Source organism: Triplophysa rosa, linkage group LG24 (assembly GCF_024868665.1).
Source record: "Triplophysa rosa linkage group LG24, Trosa_1v2, whole genome shotgun sequence".
In the NCBI taxonomy this organism is placed as follows: domain Eukaryota; kingdom Metazoa; phylum Chordata; class Actinopteri; order Cypriniformes; family Nemacheilidae; genus Triplophysa; species Triplophysa rosa.
The window spans coordinates 13,845,775-13,863,391 of NC_079913.1; the positions used below are offsets into that span (position 1 = coordinate 13,845,775).

The window sequence follows — 17,617 nt, forward strand, 5'->3', positions numbered from 1 at the left end:
ATTTACACATTTTTAGGTTACCCGACTAAACAGTAAAACATGATTAATAGTTTTAAAAATGTTTAGTACCTTTGGATAAATGATCTGCTAAATGAATGAGTGTAATGTAAATACAATAACTTCATACCGGTTGACAGTTAACTTAGATGTGTGATAGATAGATAGATAGATAGATAGATAGATAGATAGATAGATAGATAGATAGATAGATAGATAGATAGATCCGTTTTAAACGCGTCAAGTGCAGCAACCAATCAGCAAGAGCATACGATGGGGGCGTGGCGGCCTTTGAGGAAACCCGGACTGACGGTCACGGAAACGTTGCTAGCGAGTGGTGTTGTTTCAATATCACAATGCCATGAAGTTATCTGTTTATATCACCTTTTTGATGCATCCATAACCTTATGGAACTAGTTCGGAATAGACTAAAGATTGCAAAACATTTATTTTTGTAACACCAGGACAAAAAATGAGCAACATCCTCCATGCGACATCTAAAGTGAGATGGAATCAGAGCACTGCGGCGAAACGAGCGGTGTTCCTAGCGGCCGCTGCATACGGGGCGAAAACGCTTTACCCCATCATCTGCAAACAGATAAATCAACGCAAAACACAAAAGAACAACCCACACGCAGCTCGGCAAGAAAATGGATTGATATCATCAACACATAAATCCGCCCCGGAGACGATTTCGGGTCTTAATAAATCGCCCGGTGTCAATGCGGAATTCTTCAAGCAGGTTCTTGAGCTGGTTAAAATCGTATTTCCGAGGTTCTTAACTAAGGAACTGTTTTTGCTTAGTTTGCATTCACTGGCTCTGGTTTCAAGGACGTTTCTGTCTATTTACGTGGCTGGTTTGGATGGTAAAATAGTGAAAACGATCGTAGAGAAGCAGCCGCGGAGCTTCGTGATCAAACTGATGAAATGGCTTCTGATCGCCATCCCGGCTACATTTGTGAACAGCGCAATCCGTTATCTGGAGTGCAAACTCGCACTGGCTTTCCGCACGCGCCTTGTCAATCACGCGTATAAAACATATTTTACCGACCAGACCTATTATAAGGTCAGTAATATGGACGGGAGGCTGGCGAACCCAGACCAGTCACTCACCGAAGATGTGATGATGTTCTCGCAGTCAATTGCGCATCTGTACTCAAACCTCACTAAACCGATCTTGGATGTGATACTTACTTCATATACATTAATACAGACTGCGAGATCTCGCGGGGCGAACGCGACCGGACCGACCCTCCTGGCCGGTCTTGTCGTGTTCGCAACGGCGAAGGTTCTGCGTGCCTGCTCGCCGAGGTTCGGTAAGCTGGTGGCGGAGGAGGCGCACAGGAAGGGATACCTGCGATATGTGCACTCCAGGATCATAGCCAATGCAGAAGAGATAGCCTTTTATAGGGGACACAAGGTGAGTATTTAATGCGCATGTGTATGTATTTATAAACATACACGAAGACCGTAACAATGTTGTTTCTGGAGCTCAGTTGGTAGGGCATTATGTTAGCAACGCAAAGGTCAATTCAGTTACCAGGGAACGGTATATGTATTTAAAAATGTATAGATATAATGATAATACGATGAAAATTATATCAAAAGAATTATAGCAAATGCAGAAGTTGTCTTTCTACAGATGATATGGGTATATTTATGGGGGTGGATATTTAGATGACGCAGCCTACGTTGTTAATAGATTTATATATAAAAAAACATAATGCAAATGGCATGTGTAAATACTTTAAATATGACATGATGGGGAAAAGGTTACAGACCATAACATACTTGCAATGATGAATATATGCATACAGTAGAAAATAGCTTACTATAGAAAACATGGGGTGTGCAAGATTTCATTTCAAATTCAGTTTAATCTCTCCAAGTTCCTGCCGATAACTAGGCACTTGCTATTTGAAAGTCATTAAAGAGACTTTCAAACAGCATATGCCTAGATCAGCATCCTTTGGCTGTTGTCATACATCATTTTGCCCATGGCAGGTGGAGATGAGGCAGCTGCAGAAATGTTATAGCGCCCTGGCTGAGCAGATGAATCTCATCTTGTCCAAACGTCTGTGGTACATCATGATCGAACAATTCCTCATGAAGTACGTCTGGAGTGGAAGTGGTCTGGTTATGGTAGCTGTGCCCATTATCACCGCCACTGGCTTTGCTGACAACGGTATGGTAATTCTGTATGCCATCTCATGTCAATTTTATTGATTTGCTGATGTCTTTTTTGTCTGATTGTTTTTTGTTTGAGGTGTCAGACTTAATTTCAGTGTTTAATAGGCAAAATGTCACGGTCCACCTTCTTGTTTATGAATTTCTAGTCATGTGGCAGGATCGTGACAGAGCCCTTTGGTTATGTGTGGAGAGAAACATATTATTGTCCTTTTGACAATAATATGCGTTCTCTCCAGTGTCTCGTCATTGGCCACGCCCCTCTCGTTTCCTGTATTGTTTCCCCAGCAGTGTCTGATTACCCTCACCTGCCCTGTGTCGTTATCCTTCGTTTGTCTTTCCTATATATACACCCTCATGTTTCTTTGTCCTGTGCTCCTGTATTGCATGTGTATGTGCTTGTGGAGTATACCTTGGCGGTTGCTGTGCCTAGTCAGTGTACCTTGTTTTGTTTGAGCCCCTTGTCTCTTGTCATGTATGTTATATATTCTTCTCCGTCATTTAATCAGTAAGTTTGAGTTATCCTGTTCTCTTGTTTTGCCCCCTTGTGGGAAGTCTTTTGTTTTATGTTTCCATATGAGTTACTACCGTGTCTTGTTTCCCTCCATTGCGGGGTTTTGTTTTGTTATTAAAGTCTTATTTTGTTAACCCCTTGACTGCCGCTGCCTGCATCTGGGTTCTTTTCTTCTTGCCACATTCGTGACACAAAATGTCAGTGCGTTTACATGATAAACACAAAACAACTCACCGCTCTACAGCTACCAGGTCTCTGATAACCGCCAATCTTTTATTGATTGTTGGATGGGTATTTAAAATGACAATTAAAGTTCCAGCATTTCTGCACTATACTATGAGTAACCTAAGCATGTTAACAGCATTTTGCTCACAACATGTTGTTTCATATCCATTTGCTTTTAAAGAGCTGGCTGATGGTCAGACACAAGTGTTGGTGAGTGAGAGAACAGAGGCCTTCACAACTGCACGCAATCTGCTGGCTTCAGGAGCCGATGCCATTGAAAGGATTATGTGTTCTTATAAAGAGGTAAAATGCATATTCCTTTTTTTTTAAATGCATGATCATCATTTATTATTGTCCGATTCGGATAAATCTTCATTATGATTGTTCTTGATATGATCACTGAACACAAGAATATGAAGAAATAAGTATAACATCATTATATACAGTACATGTAACATTATATGTAAAGCAAAGACCAAAAGATCTATGAAACTAGATGGATAAGGCTGTAGTGCTTTCTTGAGCTGAATCGTGGCTGCATGTGTTGGATCACCACAGGAACTAAAATGAATGAAAAAAACTAAAAGGATGTGATGTCACAGATCAGTGAAAGCTAGGAATCTTTGCAGTGTTGGTATCAGACTCACTCTCTTTTGACTAAGCCTGTTGGGCAACTTAATCCACCATCTGTTGAATAGAGAAACAGTCAGAGCCATGCAGCATACAGTATGTAGTTTGACAACATGCTACCCCCAACCAATGCTTTAAATGACATTGTGTTGTGCTTATCACACAGGATGATATGAAGGAAATACTCTAAATGGGCTGAACTACTTTTTTCACATGCTCAGAGTTTGCTTGGGCATTTATAGATGGTTGCTATGTGGTTTCTAGGTGGTTGCTAGGGTGCTCTGCATGGAAGAAAGGTGGTTAAATGGTTCAAAATAGGTCACACCAAGACTCTGGCATATTCTGGTTCCTCCTTCAATATAAGTCTATAGGAATTTGTTGTCTGTTTTATCGGCTGAAGTACAGTATGGCACACCTCTCCTCTGCAAGTCAGTTTCAAATGCAATTCATGACAAATTATTTGCCAAAATGTGTTACTTAAGATTAAACCTTTATGGTTGAACTCTTCAGCCTGAGTAGGAACAAAAGTAGAGAAGACTGATGAATCTTTTCCAGTTGACTCCACTGAGTTCCCAAAGGAAAGCGTTATGTCTCTTGCTGAGCCTCTTGGGATGTGGTGTGTCTGCTTAAACAAAGAAAAACACTTGCTAAACACTTCCTAACACATGCTTTGAATCAGATTAGGAATTCTGCCCCATGCAGAAGAAAGGATTGATCTGTTAACGTCAAACAATGGGTTTGATTAGCATTTTTGATGCAGGCTTCTAGTTTCAAGATGCAGAATTTTTAGGTCACATGTTTACATAAGTATTCCAAATGCCTGGCCACTGACCTTGAATCTAAAAGCAAGCTATGTTATCTGATGCTAGATCTTGTTGTTGGGTCATACCAACCTTTAATGTTTTCTTTGTGTACTATAGGTCACAGAGTTGGCTGGTTACACAGCACGGGTACACAACCTGTTCTTGGTGTTCGATGAAGTCCAGAGGGGAATATACAAACGTTCATCTACTGCCACGACTGCAGGGGAGATCACAAGCGGGAACCAACCTGAGATGCACATTGATGGTCCTTTGGAGATCAAAGGTAGTTCTGCTGCTTTTGTCATGCTCTGTCTTATTCACATACCTTAGATGATATACAAGTATAACCTATTAAGACACGTTATGCCAGATTAACTCTTACATTCTTCGGTTCCAAACCCAAATCGGCTGACAATCTTTTCAAATACTGTATATTTTACCAAATGGTTTTGCTACTCTTTTTCACAAAGAAAGGAGACAGGGAGCTGATGAGTTTAGTAATCTGTATACTTGTACTGTATTCCAGGATGTGTAAAATGTGTTACAGCAGGTGTGAGAACAATGACCATCAGTCCCAAGAAATGCGACAACCAATGATAACAGAAAGATAGACAAATTGATTTTTAAGAACCACAGATAAGACCATTTTCAGTAAATACCATGAAAATTGAGGACATAATATAGTTCACAAAGTTCAAAGCTCATAAGAAAATGCATGCAACCTTTGGTATTATTTGTGACAATGACCTATTGGCCACAATAAGTGTGACATAATACAGTGTTCACTTTTGAATTCATCTGTTTCAAAAAAATATTCTATATTCCAGAATTCTGCCTGATAAACATATTGTTTCTGTGCACTCTACAGGCAAAGTAATAGATGTGGATAAAGGTATTGTTTGTGAAAATGTGCCTATAATCACTCCGAATGGAGATGTGGTTGTATCCAGCCTAAACTTCAAGGTGAGTAAAACAACAATATAACAAACTTTAAAATTGACACATAAACATATACACAAAAAAAAGTTTAGTTTAGAAAGTTTTCATTCAGTTTCATTGCAGTATTGATTATAATTCCCCACACAGCACTGACATAACCTTGTGCTACTAAGCTGGTATTAGTGGTTTTGCTAAAGCAGGCATCTATATTACTGTTACTCATACTTAAAGTGGATGTAACACACGCAGTTTTTGCCAATCTCATATTAATCTTGAGTATCTATAGAGTAGTATTGCATACTTCGTAACTTCGAAGACTCTTTAGTTTGATTACATTTATAAAAGACAGATACAGCTGTACGATTATTTCCGAAAACAGACAACCTCCTAAAGGTGTGCTTTCCGGGAGAATTGTCCAAAGTTGTTACGTAAGGGAATTTCATATTCGAAAAAAACTTCCCGAAACCTATACGAACGCTGGGGTAGTGTATCGAGCACAGAAATACTACGTTATACGTCCAACTCGTCAAGCATGAGAAGCCAGCACTTTTAACATTGTAAAGAAGTCAGAATGCATGAAACACTGTTGAACCACCCCTTTAAGGTCAGGGATTTTTAACAAATTTTTGGTTCATACTGTAACTCATCCTACCCAGTTTGCCTCAAATCTTGTAACTTGTTGTGAACAGGTGAGCTTTTTCAAGTGATTATATGTGTGGTTTTGAAATCACATAGATTTACACAAGAATGAATGTATGCTTTGCACTTGCATTTAAATCATAAAATGTTCAAGACCTATTTGATGTGATTGGATGTACCTGGGTCTTGTTTACAGGTAGAGGAAGGTATGCATTTGCTAATCACAGGGCCAAATGGATGTGGGAAAAGCTCTCTTTTCCGGATCCTCAGCGGCCTTTGGCCTGTGTACGGGGGCCTACTTCACAAACCTTCACCTGAGCACATGTTCTACATCCCACAGAGGTATGTGCAACAGTAATTATTCATAGGAACGCTGATACAAATCGGTTAAGACGCAAATAAAAAAATGACACACAAGCTGTATTCTCATTCACCATCTTAGCGATGCATTTTGGGACTGACTTGTTAGCGATGGATAGATGTTTGTCGAAACAAAGAGTCTTAGTTCCTTTGGAAACTGCTTTCGTGTAGGAAGAATCTCTATCGTGATGACTTAAAATGGTGTCTACTTTGCAGATGTTGCGCCCTCAGTATTTGACCTGTGCAGAAGACCTGTAACCAGAGAGAGAGACAACGTAACTAAAGCTCTATGAACTGCTGAGTGACAGAAACCAGAGTCCTCAGTAGTGAAATATTTACAGTTTCCCGCAGGTGCAAGCGCAGCCAGAGCTCAGGAAGGCAGTTAATATTTTATACTCAGGCTGATGGGAGAGAAATGGAGAGACACCAGATCAGCTATGATCTTTGTAGATCTTTGTAGCTGTTCCTTGTTGGTTGAATCATCACTGGGATTTTGTGCAAACAAAATGATTTTTTTTTTCCGCTTCTGACAAGGTAGCAAAACTGTGAAGTGATAAATTTAGAGAAACATTTTCTTTCTGAATTGTATTGTCTTCTAGGACACAATTAATTTTCAATGAGTTATGTGCGGACTAGATGCTCTGTCATGTAACAGAGAACTTTAAGCAAAAAACTTTTTTCACCACAGTCTGACCCTGTAAATATAGCACATGCATAATTTTTGCTAAGGTGTTATTCATATTCCCAGGCCATATATGTCCATCGGAACGTTACGGGACCAGGTCATCTACCCTGACTCTCTGGACGACATGCATGAAAAGGGTTACAGAGACAAAGACCTGGAAGTTATTTTGGACATTGTCAATCTAAACCAGATTGTTACTCGGGAGGGAGGTACGTATGCATAATTCTTGCCTGGCAATTAAAGCGTCACGAAACCTCCGCTTTCAGCTACATTCTACCTCACTGTCGTTTTTGAAAAATGCAATTAAATTGGGCGTGAACGCTGTGAGAAGAAGAACCACCGGCGAAGGTTCCGACATGGGAGGCGGGCGTTCTAATCACAAGGCTCTGTCATGAATAGTTAGGAGAAAGTCTTCTCATTGGTCAAGAAAACACAGTCTCATGAATAAGGATAAGTGAATGGTTGAAGGAGGGGAGACGAAAATGAGTGACTGAATGCGCAGCTTGCGCAATATAACATTTCTGCGCATTAAATTTATAATACGCAAAAATTATATATTGATCAGTTTGACAGTCGCACCGGTGCGACCATTAAGAAAAACTTGTCACACTGTCAGGAAAATTTGTCGCAAAATGAGACCATTTAGTCGCAGTCTAGCGTGTCAGAGCATTGGTTATGATTTCCGGACGGATCAGGCCTTAACTTAACATTCTTAACGAAAAAGTTGTCAATCGTTCTTTTCATGTTCTCTCATCATCTGCGGCTACATCCACTCTGTTTATCTGACGGGCCTAGGCTACTCACCTCTCTGTCCGACTGCAGCACAGCATTTCCAAACGTACACATGTACAGGAATATCTGGACCACGGCCAATCAGAGGGGGGTCCGCCCTTCACTATCTCTGATTGGTTTAGACCACGATATGGGCCTAATGTGTCTGTTGTTGAGCCACAGGGAGACTTTCGCCGAGACTTTTTTCCCTCGAACGGCTGGTCGCACCGGTGCGACCTCAGATTTTTTTTAGTTGCACCATTGAGAAATTAGGTCGCAAGAGCCCTGTATACTATAGTACATCGCCACGTCACATCTTTTGACGTTGGCTAGATGAGGATTTTAAACCCGGAAGGCAAAAATAGTGCTTGGGTTTCGTGGTGCTTTAACAACGTTCCCACATTGTCACATCTATTCTTGGTTCACATAGTGAATACAATCAATTATTTTACATAAATGTCTCAGAATAACAAAATCTGAGGTACAAAGACAGGATCCATACGCAGATAAAAATGTTTAATAAATCCAAACAATAGCACATCACCATGATTTTGAACAGCATGTACCCATGAACAACGACCAGCTAGAGACAACAACAAACACAATGGTAAATACTTTATACACATGATAATGATTAGGGAAACACAAAACACCTGGACACAATTAGTGCAGGCAACATGAAAGAACTACAAAGGCCATCAAAATGACTACAAAAGGAAGTGACAACATAACACTACAACCTTCAAAATAAAAGACCAGAATGCAAACTATGATAAAGCAGTAAACATATTACTTGCAGAGTGCACTCTATTTAAAAGTAACACGGTGCTAGTAGTAGACAGTTAAAAAAAAACGTTAAAGATGCTTGTCTACCTTTTATATTGATCATGGCAGCAATATTTAAATAATGGAGAACACTGTTATAACTTGACACACATCCAGAGCTGTAATGGAGTCAAGTTTACTTTTTCAATTTTTAATTTGAAGAGCCTAGATCACAATAGTGGAGTGATGCTGTACAGTCCCTGGTGCATCCACAACCTACAGCAGCAATCAGAACCAGTCTGCATAATGGGCCATTGTTCAGTGCAAATTTGCTGGGAAAGTTTGTGGCACCTAGTTTGCATAATTCCTGTTGTTTATTAAACACTCAATTTACACTTATGCGTACAAATAAACAACATCAACATAACATTTTCTGAGCTACTATATCTGAATATTGTAACTCAATTCTCCTAAACAACTTTAGAGATACAAAGTTGATTCTTGACAGCAAGTATGAACACCTTTTAAATCTTCAGAACTATGAACTGGAAGCCTCCAAGCAATAACATTTTCTTCTGGTGTACATTTTCAGGTTGGGATGCTGAGCTGGACTGGAAAGATGTACTTTCAGGAGGAGAGAAGCAGCGTATGGGCATGGCACGCATGTTTTACCACAAGTAAGACATCTTAATTTATACTGCATTTGTTTGTCTGTATTTACTGGTACATTATGTTGAAAGCTTATAGAATGTAATTTAAACCTCTCTTTAGGCCCAAGTATGCGCTGCTAGATGAGTGCACCAGTGCTGTCAGCATTGATGTAGAGGGTAAAATATTTCAAGCTGCAAAGGATGCTGGGATCTCTCTGCTGTCCATTACTCATAGACCCTCTCTATGGTGAGAAACGTAACACTTTTTCAACAAAACAAAAATACGAGGGACCCTGCTTGAAGGAAATGTGTTTCATAGTCTTTGAAAGAATATTCACAAATATATTATAAATGTTCCAATGGCCACAAAAATTATTTATGTATTTTTGCAATATATAACAAAATATATATTGCAAAAGAACACATAATAGACAAATTATGAAAGGTTTAAAATCAATATACTATTTAAAAGACACTTTCTGGTTGCCATGTTTGTAAAACATGCTTTCATTTTATGCTGCTGGGACACCTTTGTGAACTTAAGGGGAACCAACTTTATAAATACACTAAACTCACATATGGAACAATTGGCTAAAAGTCATTTCTACCCTTGTCCACAGGAAGTATCACACGCACCTGCTGCAGTTTGATGGAGAGGGTGGCTGGCGGTTCGAGCAGCTGGATACAGCCACACGGCTCTCTCTGACAGAGGAGAAACAGCGCTTAGAGTCTCAGCTCGCCGGCATCCCTAAGATGCAGCTCAGACTGAATGAACTATGTAAGATCTTGGGTGAGGATTCGGTCCTAAAGACAACAGAACAAAAGGATGAGGAATGAGAAATGTGCTTGATATTCAGGAATGCAAAAGATTCTGTACTTAAGTTTTAACATTGATTTTAACATTCGGGATGTATACATTTTTCTCTATAGTGAAGCAACTTTAATTGTAAAAACTTCTAAAATCTAACTTAATTTTGCTTTCGTGTTTTATTTTGCTCTGTTGTTTTACTTATTTTGTTTTGCTTAGTTTTGGCACTTTATCCAAGCTTGTTTTAACCAGGAATTCAACTGTAAAAATAGTTTTCATGTTTATGTGGACGAAGAGAAAGACTCACATGATGTATTTTTCTTGAATTGCTTCGGTTAGGTACTTTCAAGTATTACAACTCTAAAGTTATTTTGCTGAGTTTCCTCATATTGTTTATTATAATTATGTCTAGTTTTTTATAAATACCCTGAACAACTTACCTGTGGTAAAACCAATATGACAATATTTTTTATACACATACAATCCACAGAACAATCGTTTACAGAATCGGCTACGAAAAGAGATATAGATCATTGTTTCTGCTTTTCTGAACAAATACTGTATGTTCTGTATTTTTTTCTTTGTTCTTATGTCTCATGTCAGATTGTATAATTTGGTTGTTTGGCAATGTATTGCACATATTTGTCTTTTTCAGACTGATATACTGTGAAATTTGTCTAACATATCTGTGATATGGTTGTGTTCAGTTCATTGTATTTTTAGCTTCTTAATTTTAATGCTTAGGTAAAACATTTGTAGTGTTTATTTTTTACCAACATAGCTGTGATGACCAGCAAGATACCATATATTTTCTTTGCCAGCAGATAAAATAACTACAAGATGCAGGATAGCACCAACATTACTGAACACCTTCAGATTTTAATTGGACTGGGATGGCTACTTTTACACTACTAAAAAGGATGTGCTTAAATGGACCGCATACATTTTAGCCAATTGCTATGGTGATCATACCAGAAACAATTTGTAATAATCAATTATTACCTTTATTATGTCTATGGAAGATGTTGACCTCTGGGTATTAGGTCTTTCATTTGGGGGAATGTTTTAGTTAAGATAAACCCAAGGAGTAATTGTACTTCCTAATGTACAAAAATACAACATTAAATAAGCAGTGAACAAAAACGATTAATTTATACTTGTTTTATTAACTCAATGCCTGTCAGGGTATGTTTTGTACTTTTAATTATAATGTGGATGAGACTTGACTATCACGTATGTAAACAATCAATAACATGTAATAAAAATAACAGAACCAAATAAGTTTGTTTGTCTGTCTGCTTACTAAAAATACATACAAACTGTCAAAGGTCTTCGTTGGACACACGAGTCACATTATTTTGTGTGCAGTTACTGCACGTTGTCCAGATGGAGGTGCTCTACCTTTACATTACAAGTTTTTATCTTTTCTGTATGTAAACCGAAGCAATGCTGTTTTGCATTGAGCTGTGGTGCTCATTAAGCATGTAGGTAGGAGAAATAACGAAGAAAAAAATGTTAAAATTAGCAATAGGCCTACATAGTAGTACATATGTAATACAATACGCATGAATATAAATATATATGAGTATATTATTATTTTATATAATAAGCATTTATCTGCTTATTTTTTACAATTATTTAATGTAATATTAACGTTTTTAAGTAATAGCTACTATTGAGATATATTAGCTCATAATCGCAGAACACCTAGTAACATAATAAAAATAATAAAAATGAAAAAAATCTGACGATCAGCGATTTGGTTTGTTGTAGGGAGAAGGCGTGGCCTAACGTGCATTTCGATGACGTACCGCTCCGGGGGAGAGTCTCTCCTCAGGTCACACAACGCGTGTGTGTGTTAGAGCAGTCAGTTATCGAACAGTACTGCACCGATCACGAGATGTTTTGTTTTGTCTTTTATCATTTAATTTGCAAGAGAGCAGCTGTCTGGATTACTCGCGCTTCATAATGGCCGAATAGACGCCCGGAGAGACGCCGTGTGTGTATCTGCTGCTTAAGCCGATCAAGAAAAGGAAAACCATCTATATTTATCCCGTGTGTCCTGAACGGGATCATGTCTGCGGGACAGGACGAGAGCTCAGTGCGCGTGGCTGTCAGGTATATAATCTAAATCTATATTTATTATATTCATTCTACGGATTTATTATGTACTCTACAGGAGTGCCGACAGAGTCTGTCTGACGATGCTCCATATGGGCCCGCCTCTAATGTACCTGCTACAATATCATCATAGGGCCCAATGACAACATCACCACAGGGTTTTATGTTCGGCACAAGCTCATTGTGTTTACATACTGTAACGTACTGTAAGCGGTTTAGACATTTTGGTTATATAAGGTTTTTTGCGTGCATACGGCTTTTACCTTACTTTTTAGGTTGTCGCTCTGAGGCCTTATGTGGTTATATAAACATTGCGCTTATATTGTATACAGCAGATAATGTAGAAGTGTAGTTATGGTAAAAAAAATGATGTCATGTGTAATGCATGTAGGCTATGATCTACATATTCTATATAGATTTTGTTTTTTGTTAGAATTTTTTAACTTTAACTTTACCTATGGTAATTTCTAAGTCTATTAGATAGATGAAGCCATATTATATTATATTGTGTATATCGTTTATCAGTATACTATATATATATTATATACTCATGTTATTATTTTAAACTCTTATTGCCATTTCAACTCCAGATCCCTTTCAATTCAATTCAATTCAATTCAATTCAATTTAAACAACCTTTAAAAACAACTTTAATGCCATTAAAATGTCTTACTTGCTTGATCCATATGTGTACTCGGTGAATATATCATTCATTTTGCATATACGTTCAGGACTGTCATACTGTTCAGGACTATCTGATAATGACGTTATTAAACAAGTCCTTTTGTGATCAGACTGAAAGGGTATGCAGAATGCTTCTTCTTAAAAACAAAGGCTTTCTATACGCTCAAGTTTCATTGTTCTGATAAGTCTTAGGATCTCTGGTTACTGAAGTTGACAGACTTTGACCTGCAGCTCAGTTTGCTTAAAGTCTGGTTTTAGGCCTAATGTCATTCACTCCGCCTCTTATTCTTCTGTCACATTTCTATGAAGACATCCTGTTTGCCTATAAAAGCTTGTCAAAGATTGAAAGGAAGGAGTGGGAACTTTGAATGTATCTAAACAGGTGCAGGCCTCTTTGCGAATCCCGGAGGCACCTGTATGATCTGGGAAAACTGTATGTGTGTAGTGCTTAATAATGTTTATTACAAGCAATGTTTATTGCAAAGGCATATAAAAAGGTATATGGGGTGTACAAATTATGTTTACAGGAAATAGGTAAAGTTGGCTGAGAAGGTCTGTACATACTGGTCTGTAGTTTTTATGTTGTATTTTTACTCAGTGGGCATATGGGACAAAAACAGATCAATTTTGTATTTTTACTCAGTGGGCATATGGGACAAAAACAGATCACATGAGTAAAAACAGATTTTTTAGGGCATGTACTAAGGTACCAGTGGTATTCTTAAAAGTACAGTCATACATGCTTAACACTTGTTCTTTCACTAAGCTACTCGGGCTCAAAAATAGCAAATTGGATTTCCAAAAGAACAACTGGAATTTTATATTGGTGAGCTTTCGGTCACATGACAACGCACTGCGTCCTTGCGATGCATAAGCTCCATTGAAATCAATGGATTTGCAGAGTTCTCTGGCATAGTGCAAAGGTGCACCCTAAGAACTTGCTCGTGTTGACATATCTCAGACATTATCACACACACACAACAACACCCCCTTTGGGTTTCAAAGCACAGACGCCACAAAGTTTGTTTAAGCTTGAATTGTACTTCGAAATCACTTTGCGTAACGTCTTCAAATTTCAAGTATCAGTGGAATTTCTCTTCACAAGGCATGACATCAGTGTTTTTTGGTCTGGTTCAGCACCTAGAGACAGTGGGACTCTTTATTTTCTTATAAAAGGAGTCGATGATGACTGCCTTTGACAGAAACCTAAACCCACAAATCTGCTACAATAATGCATACAGTAGGAATCTATCATTTTTCTTTTTGTTAGCGACAGACACTGCCGTTTAATTATAGTGTAACCAGTGACAGTGTTTTTACTGTGGAATAGATGAGATTTAGGAAACTTCTTCTACATTTTAGTTTATCCAGGCTTAAATGACTTGTTGATACAGTACCAGTCTCTACCTGTTACACTGTTGCCTTTCAAAAGCACTTCATTTGTCTTGTGTTCGATTCACATCAAATTCATTAATCTGTTGTGTTCGTAACTCTACTTCAAATAGAATTCGGATGCTTGGATGCTTCTCTTTGCGAACAGCATAACAACTCTAATAGTGGGGAATTCTGTCATGTTATATGTCTGTTCATTAGTTGACAGACTTAAACCTGAAACAAGGCTATTAGACAGCTTACAGCATACTTGAATAAACCACTACTAATGGGCCAAAAAACAGGGTGCTTTGTCTTGCTATTCTCAGATCAACTTTTTTGAGTGGTACTTGCCCATGCAAAAGTCTTTGCCACGGTTGTCAGGGCACTGTTATGCTGTTGCCAAGGTCTTTTGAGTGTTCCCTGAGTACGATGTTTAGATGGTTTCTAGGGTGTTCTGGGTGGTTGCTAAGTGTTGGTTGTTGGCAATGATATGTTGGTCTGAAGGTGTGGCTTAGGTCTATGGAATTGTTTGTTTGTTTGTTTGTTTGTGTGTTTACCTATTAGATTTTACACTTAATCTAATTACTTATAATTGTAACTAAAAACAGTAAGTTTAAGTATTCATGTTCATTTTCATGTTCATGGCACAGAAGGAAAGTTGCGTATTTTTGAAACACTTAACCATAACCATTTAACAGTAACAGTAATGATTGCCTTCACCAAACATTTTAAAACTAAAGGTACCCCTTTCTATAGGAAAGCAGTTGGAAGGAATTGTTTGTGTACCTTGTGCAGGTCATTGCACTTGAGTTTTGCAACTGACACTCTGGTGTGTATGAAAAACAGCCAGGCAGACACCACACTGATGAGCTTTCTTTACTGTATAGTTTATTGAAAGACCTTTAGAAATGTTATGGTTCTAAGCTTATAAGACTTTATCAATGGTACAGTATATTCAGTATCACTTGCATGCTTGAGTAAGCCATTAATAATTAAAGCCATTGGGCCTAACAACAGGCTGCTTTGTCAAATTACTCTCTGAGTCAGTTGAATTGGTCCAGGGTTTATATTGAACATGATACAGCATCATGTTTGGTTTTGCCATTTGTTGCTTAGTGGTTCACTTTTTTGACCTCTATTCTATTTAAAATGTTTACTCAGAAGGGCAATTGGGCAAACATTTGTTATTGAGTAACTCAATTGAACTGAATATTTATACCCCTTTCCCCTGGTTAAACCACCATAGTTATGAGATGAAAAACTCCACTTGATCATAATTTCAAGTCATGCATTTTGATTACACAGTGTAACAAATTTTTGTTTCTTTTTATAGTTCTTGTACAATTCTGTGGTGCTAATTATTGTGGTAATATTTATTTTCATGTAGCATCAATGTTTTTATGGTATATTTAGCTCATACGATATATTGGTATATAAAAAAAAAAACTGTAAAAATGTTCACATATTTTAAACATTATTTTCCAATTGTCACTGTCAGAAAATTCTATAAATTTCTGTAGCACAGGGATGGTGGGATGAAGCGATGATGGGCGACTATGTCTGGAACTTGGTTCGTGAGGACAGTATTATATGGAGTTTCTATAGACCCAAAACTCACGCGCATGGAATCCGTGGGCACACGCGCGATGCAAACGCGCATGATGATAACCACGCGCGGAAAGCTGCTCCGCGAGGGCGCATTTAAACTCCGCGAGCGAGCAGAACAGTATCCGCAAGCGGAAAAGAATTATCGCGCGGGCGCATTTCTGCTCCGCAACTCTGTGTTTATGTCCTCATTCAGCGCAGACGCAGACAAATGTATGAGCATCACGCGATAAACTGTGCAGTTCATTCAGGCAGACACGCAGAACAGCCAGATGACATGTGAAAATAACAAGATTTGGCATCCACAAGTCTGCATCTAGTTTGATGGACTCAATGCAGCTGGAAAACAAGTTTCACTCGCAAAATAGACTAAAACTAAGTAAAATAGCAGTTCACCATTTCAATAAGCTATCAGTTATTTATCACCATGAGAAATACGTGTGAACAGACTAAAATGTGTGTGTGAGACTTGAGAACCCTGTAACATGAATAGAGTTTAGCGGGCTGTGCGTTAGTAATAACGGTCCGTGGGTAAACGCAGTGCTCCGTGTGTACTGTAGTTAAATGGATTAAACAAAGCTTCGAGGCAACAAAAATTGCCTCGATGATTTTTTTGTATTCGAATTACTCGAGTTACTCGAGGAATCGTTTCAGCCCTAATTTGTTTGTGTTGCGAGAATTTGCAGCGCGTTTCTGTATTTGTTTGTGGTGCGAGTATTTGCAGGGCATGTGTCGCCAAACTAATGAAGATGCTTTCTGAATTTGCTGGTGTTTTTTCTGCTTTCATGTGTTTTCTTTGGTTGCAGCGCGGTGACACCTACACTGTAAAAAAAAATTGTTGTTTCAACTTAAAAAAGTAAGTGTTCGTGCTGCCTTAAAAGTTTAAGTTCAGTAAACTTGAAGTGTTAAGTTGTCTGAACTAAGAATAAAGTTGAATGGACTTTATAAAACAAGTGAAATGAACACTATTAAAGTAAGGTCAATTTAAAATGTTAAGTTGTCGTAACTGAGAGAAAGGTTGACTGAACTCAACAAGTAGTGTAATTTCAAATATTTTTTTACTGCAAATCACTTTCAGAACGTGTTTTCTTTACAATTGTGTCATATTCAATTCAAATTACGTTATATTAATACATAAAACATACAGTGTCATACTCAACTCAACTCAACTCAACTTTATTTATATAGCGCTTTTACAATTTTCATTGTTACAAAGCAGCTGTACATGAGACACATTGACTACAAGCAAAACAATCAAAGTTGTACCTGCAAAAACAAGAAAAGGTTGAAAACACAGAAGACAGACACACCCACACACAAAACACTCCACACACACAACACGCACAAACACCAACACACACAGACACAGAGACACACACACACACACACACACACGTACGTACACAGACAAGTACGCACACACACACACGCTCAGTGAGAGCACACATTTAGGATAAAGGAGAGAGAAGCACAGGTCAAATATAACAGATAATAAATTCCTATATGCAATATTAATTAAGTAAAACTTTAAGATTCTAAAGCAGCCCCCCCGGTCAGGCAGATAGTGCAAAAACAGTATGCAAACGGTGGCGAGGAACCCAAAACTCTAATCGAGAAAAAAAACCTCAGGAGAACCCAGGCCCAACCAGGGGATTCCAGTTCCCCTCTGGCAAAAGCTGCTGCCTCTGCACAAGCTCCAGAGAGCTTGCACAACAAGGCTAAATAAAATAAATAAACTTAATAATAAAATAAATTATAGTTTAAGATTATCATTAATAATCTAATAGCATTTGAAATTTTGTGGTGAAGACGTGTCAAGAGACCGCGTCCTTCTTTATCCAGCTCTATCATCTCAGCTCT

The 17,617-nt window shown here is 38.2% G+C and overlaps 2 protein-coding genes across 6 annotated transcripts in view; both read left to right on the forward strand.

The window, feature by feature from the left end:
• Positions 1 to 263: 263 nt before the first annotated feature.
• LOC130548139 (ATP-binding cassette sub-family D member 2) lies at positions 264 to 11,244 on the forward strand. Its single transcript, XM_057324691.1, has 10 exons — positions 264 to 1,417; positions 2,002 to 2,182; positions 3,105 to 3,226; positions 4,474 to 4,639; positions 5,225 to 5,319; positions 6,131 to 6,276; positions 7,043 to 7,188; positions 9,108 to 9,192; positions 9,287 to 9,412; positions 9,786 to 11,244. The coding sequence occupies exons 1-10, from the start codon at positions 470 to 472 to the stop codon at positions 10,000 to 10,002; spliced, it is 2,232 nt and encodes a 743-aa protein (XP_057180674.1). The 5' UTR covers positions 264 to 469; the 3' UTR covers positions 10,003 to 11,244.
• A 548-nt stretch (positions 11,245 to 11,792) lies between these two features.
• Positions 11,793 to 17,617, forward strand: part of LOC130547656 (kinesin-like protein KIF21A) — a 64,409-nt gene continuing 58,584 nt past the window's right edge. For all 5 annotated transcript variants that reach the window (XM_057323784.1, XM_057323786.1, XM_057323787.1 and 2 more), the window contains exon 1: positions 11,793 to 12,091. In XM_057323784.1, coding sequence (XP_057179767.1) covers positions 12,048 to 12,091 — 44 coding nt within the window. In that variant the 5' untranslated portion in view covers positions 11,793 to 12,047. The remainder of the gene's footprint in view (positions 12,092 to 17,617) is intronic.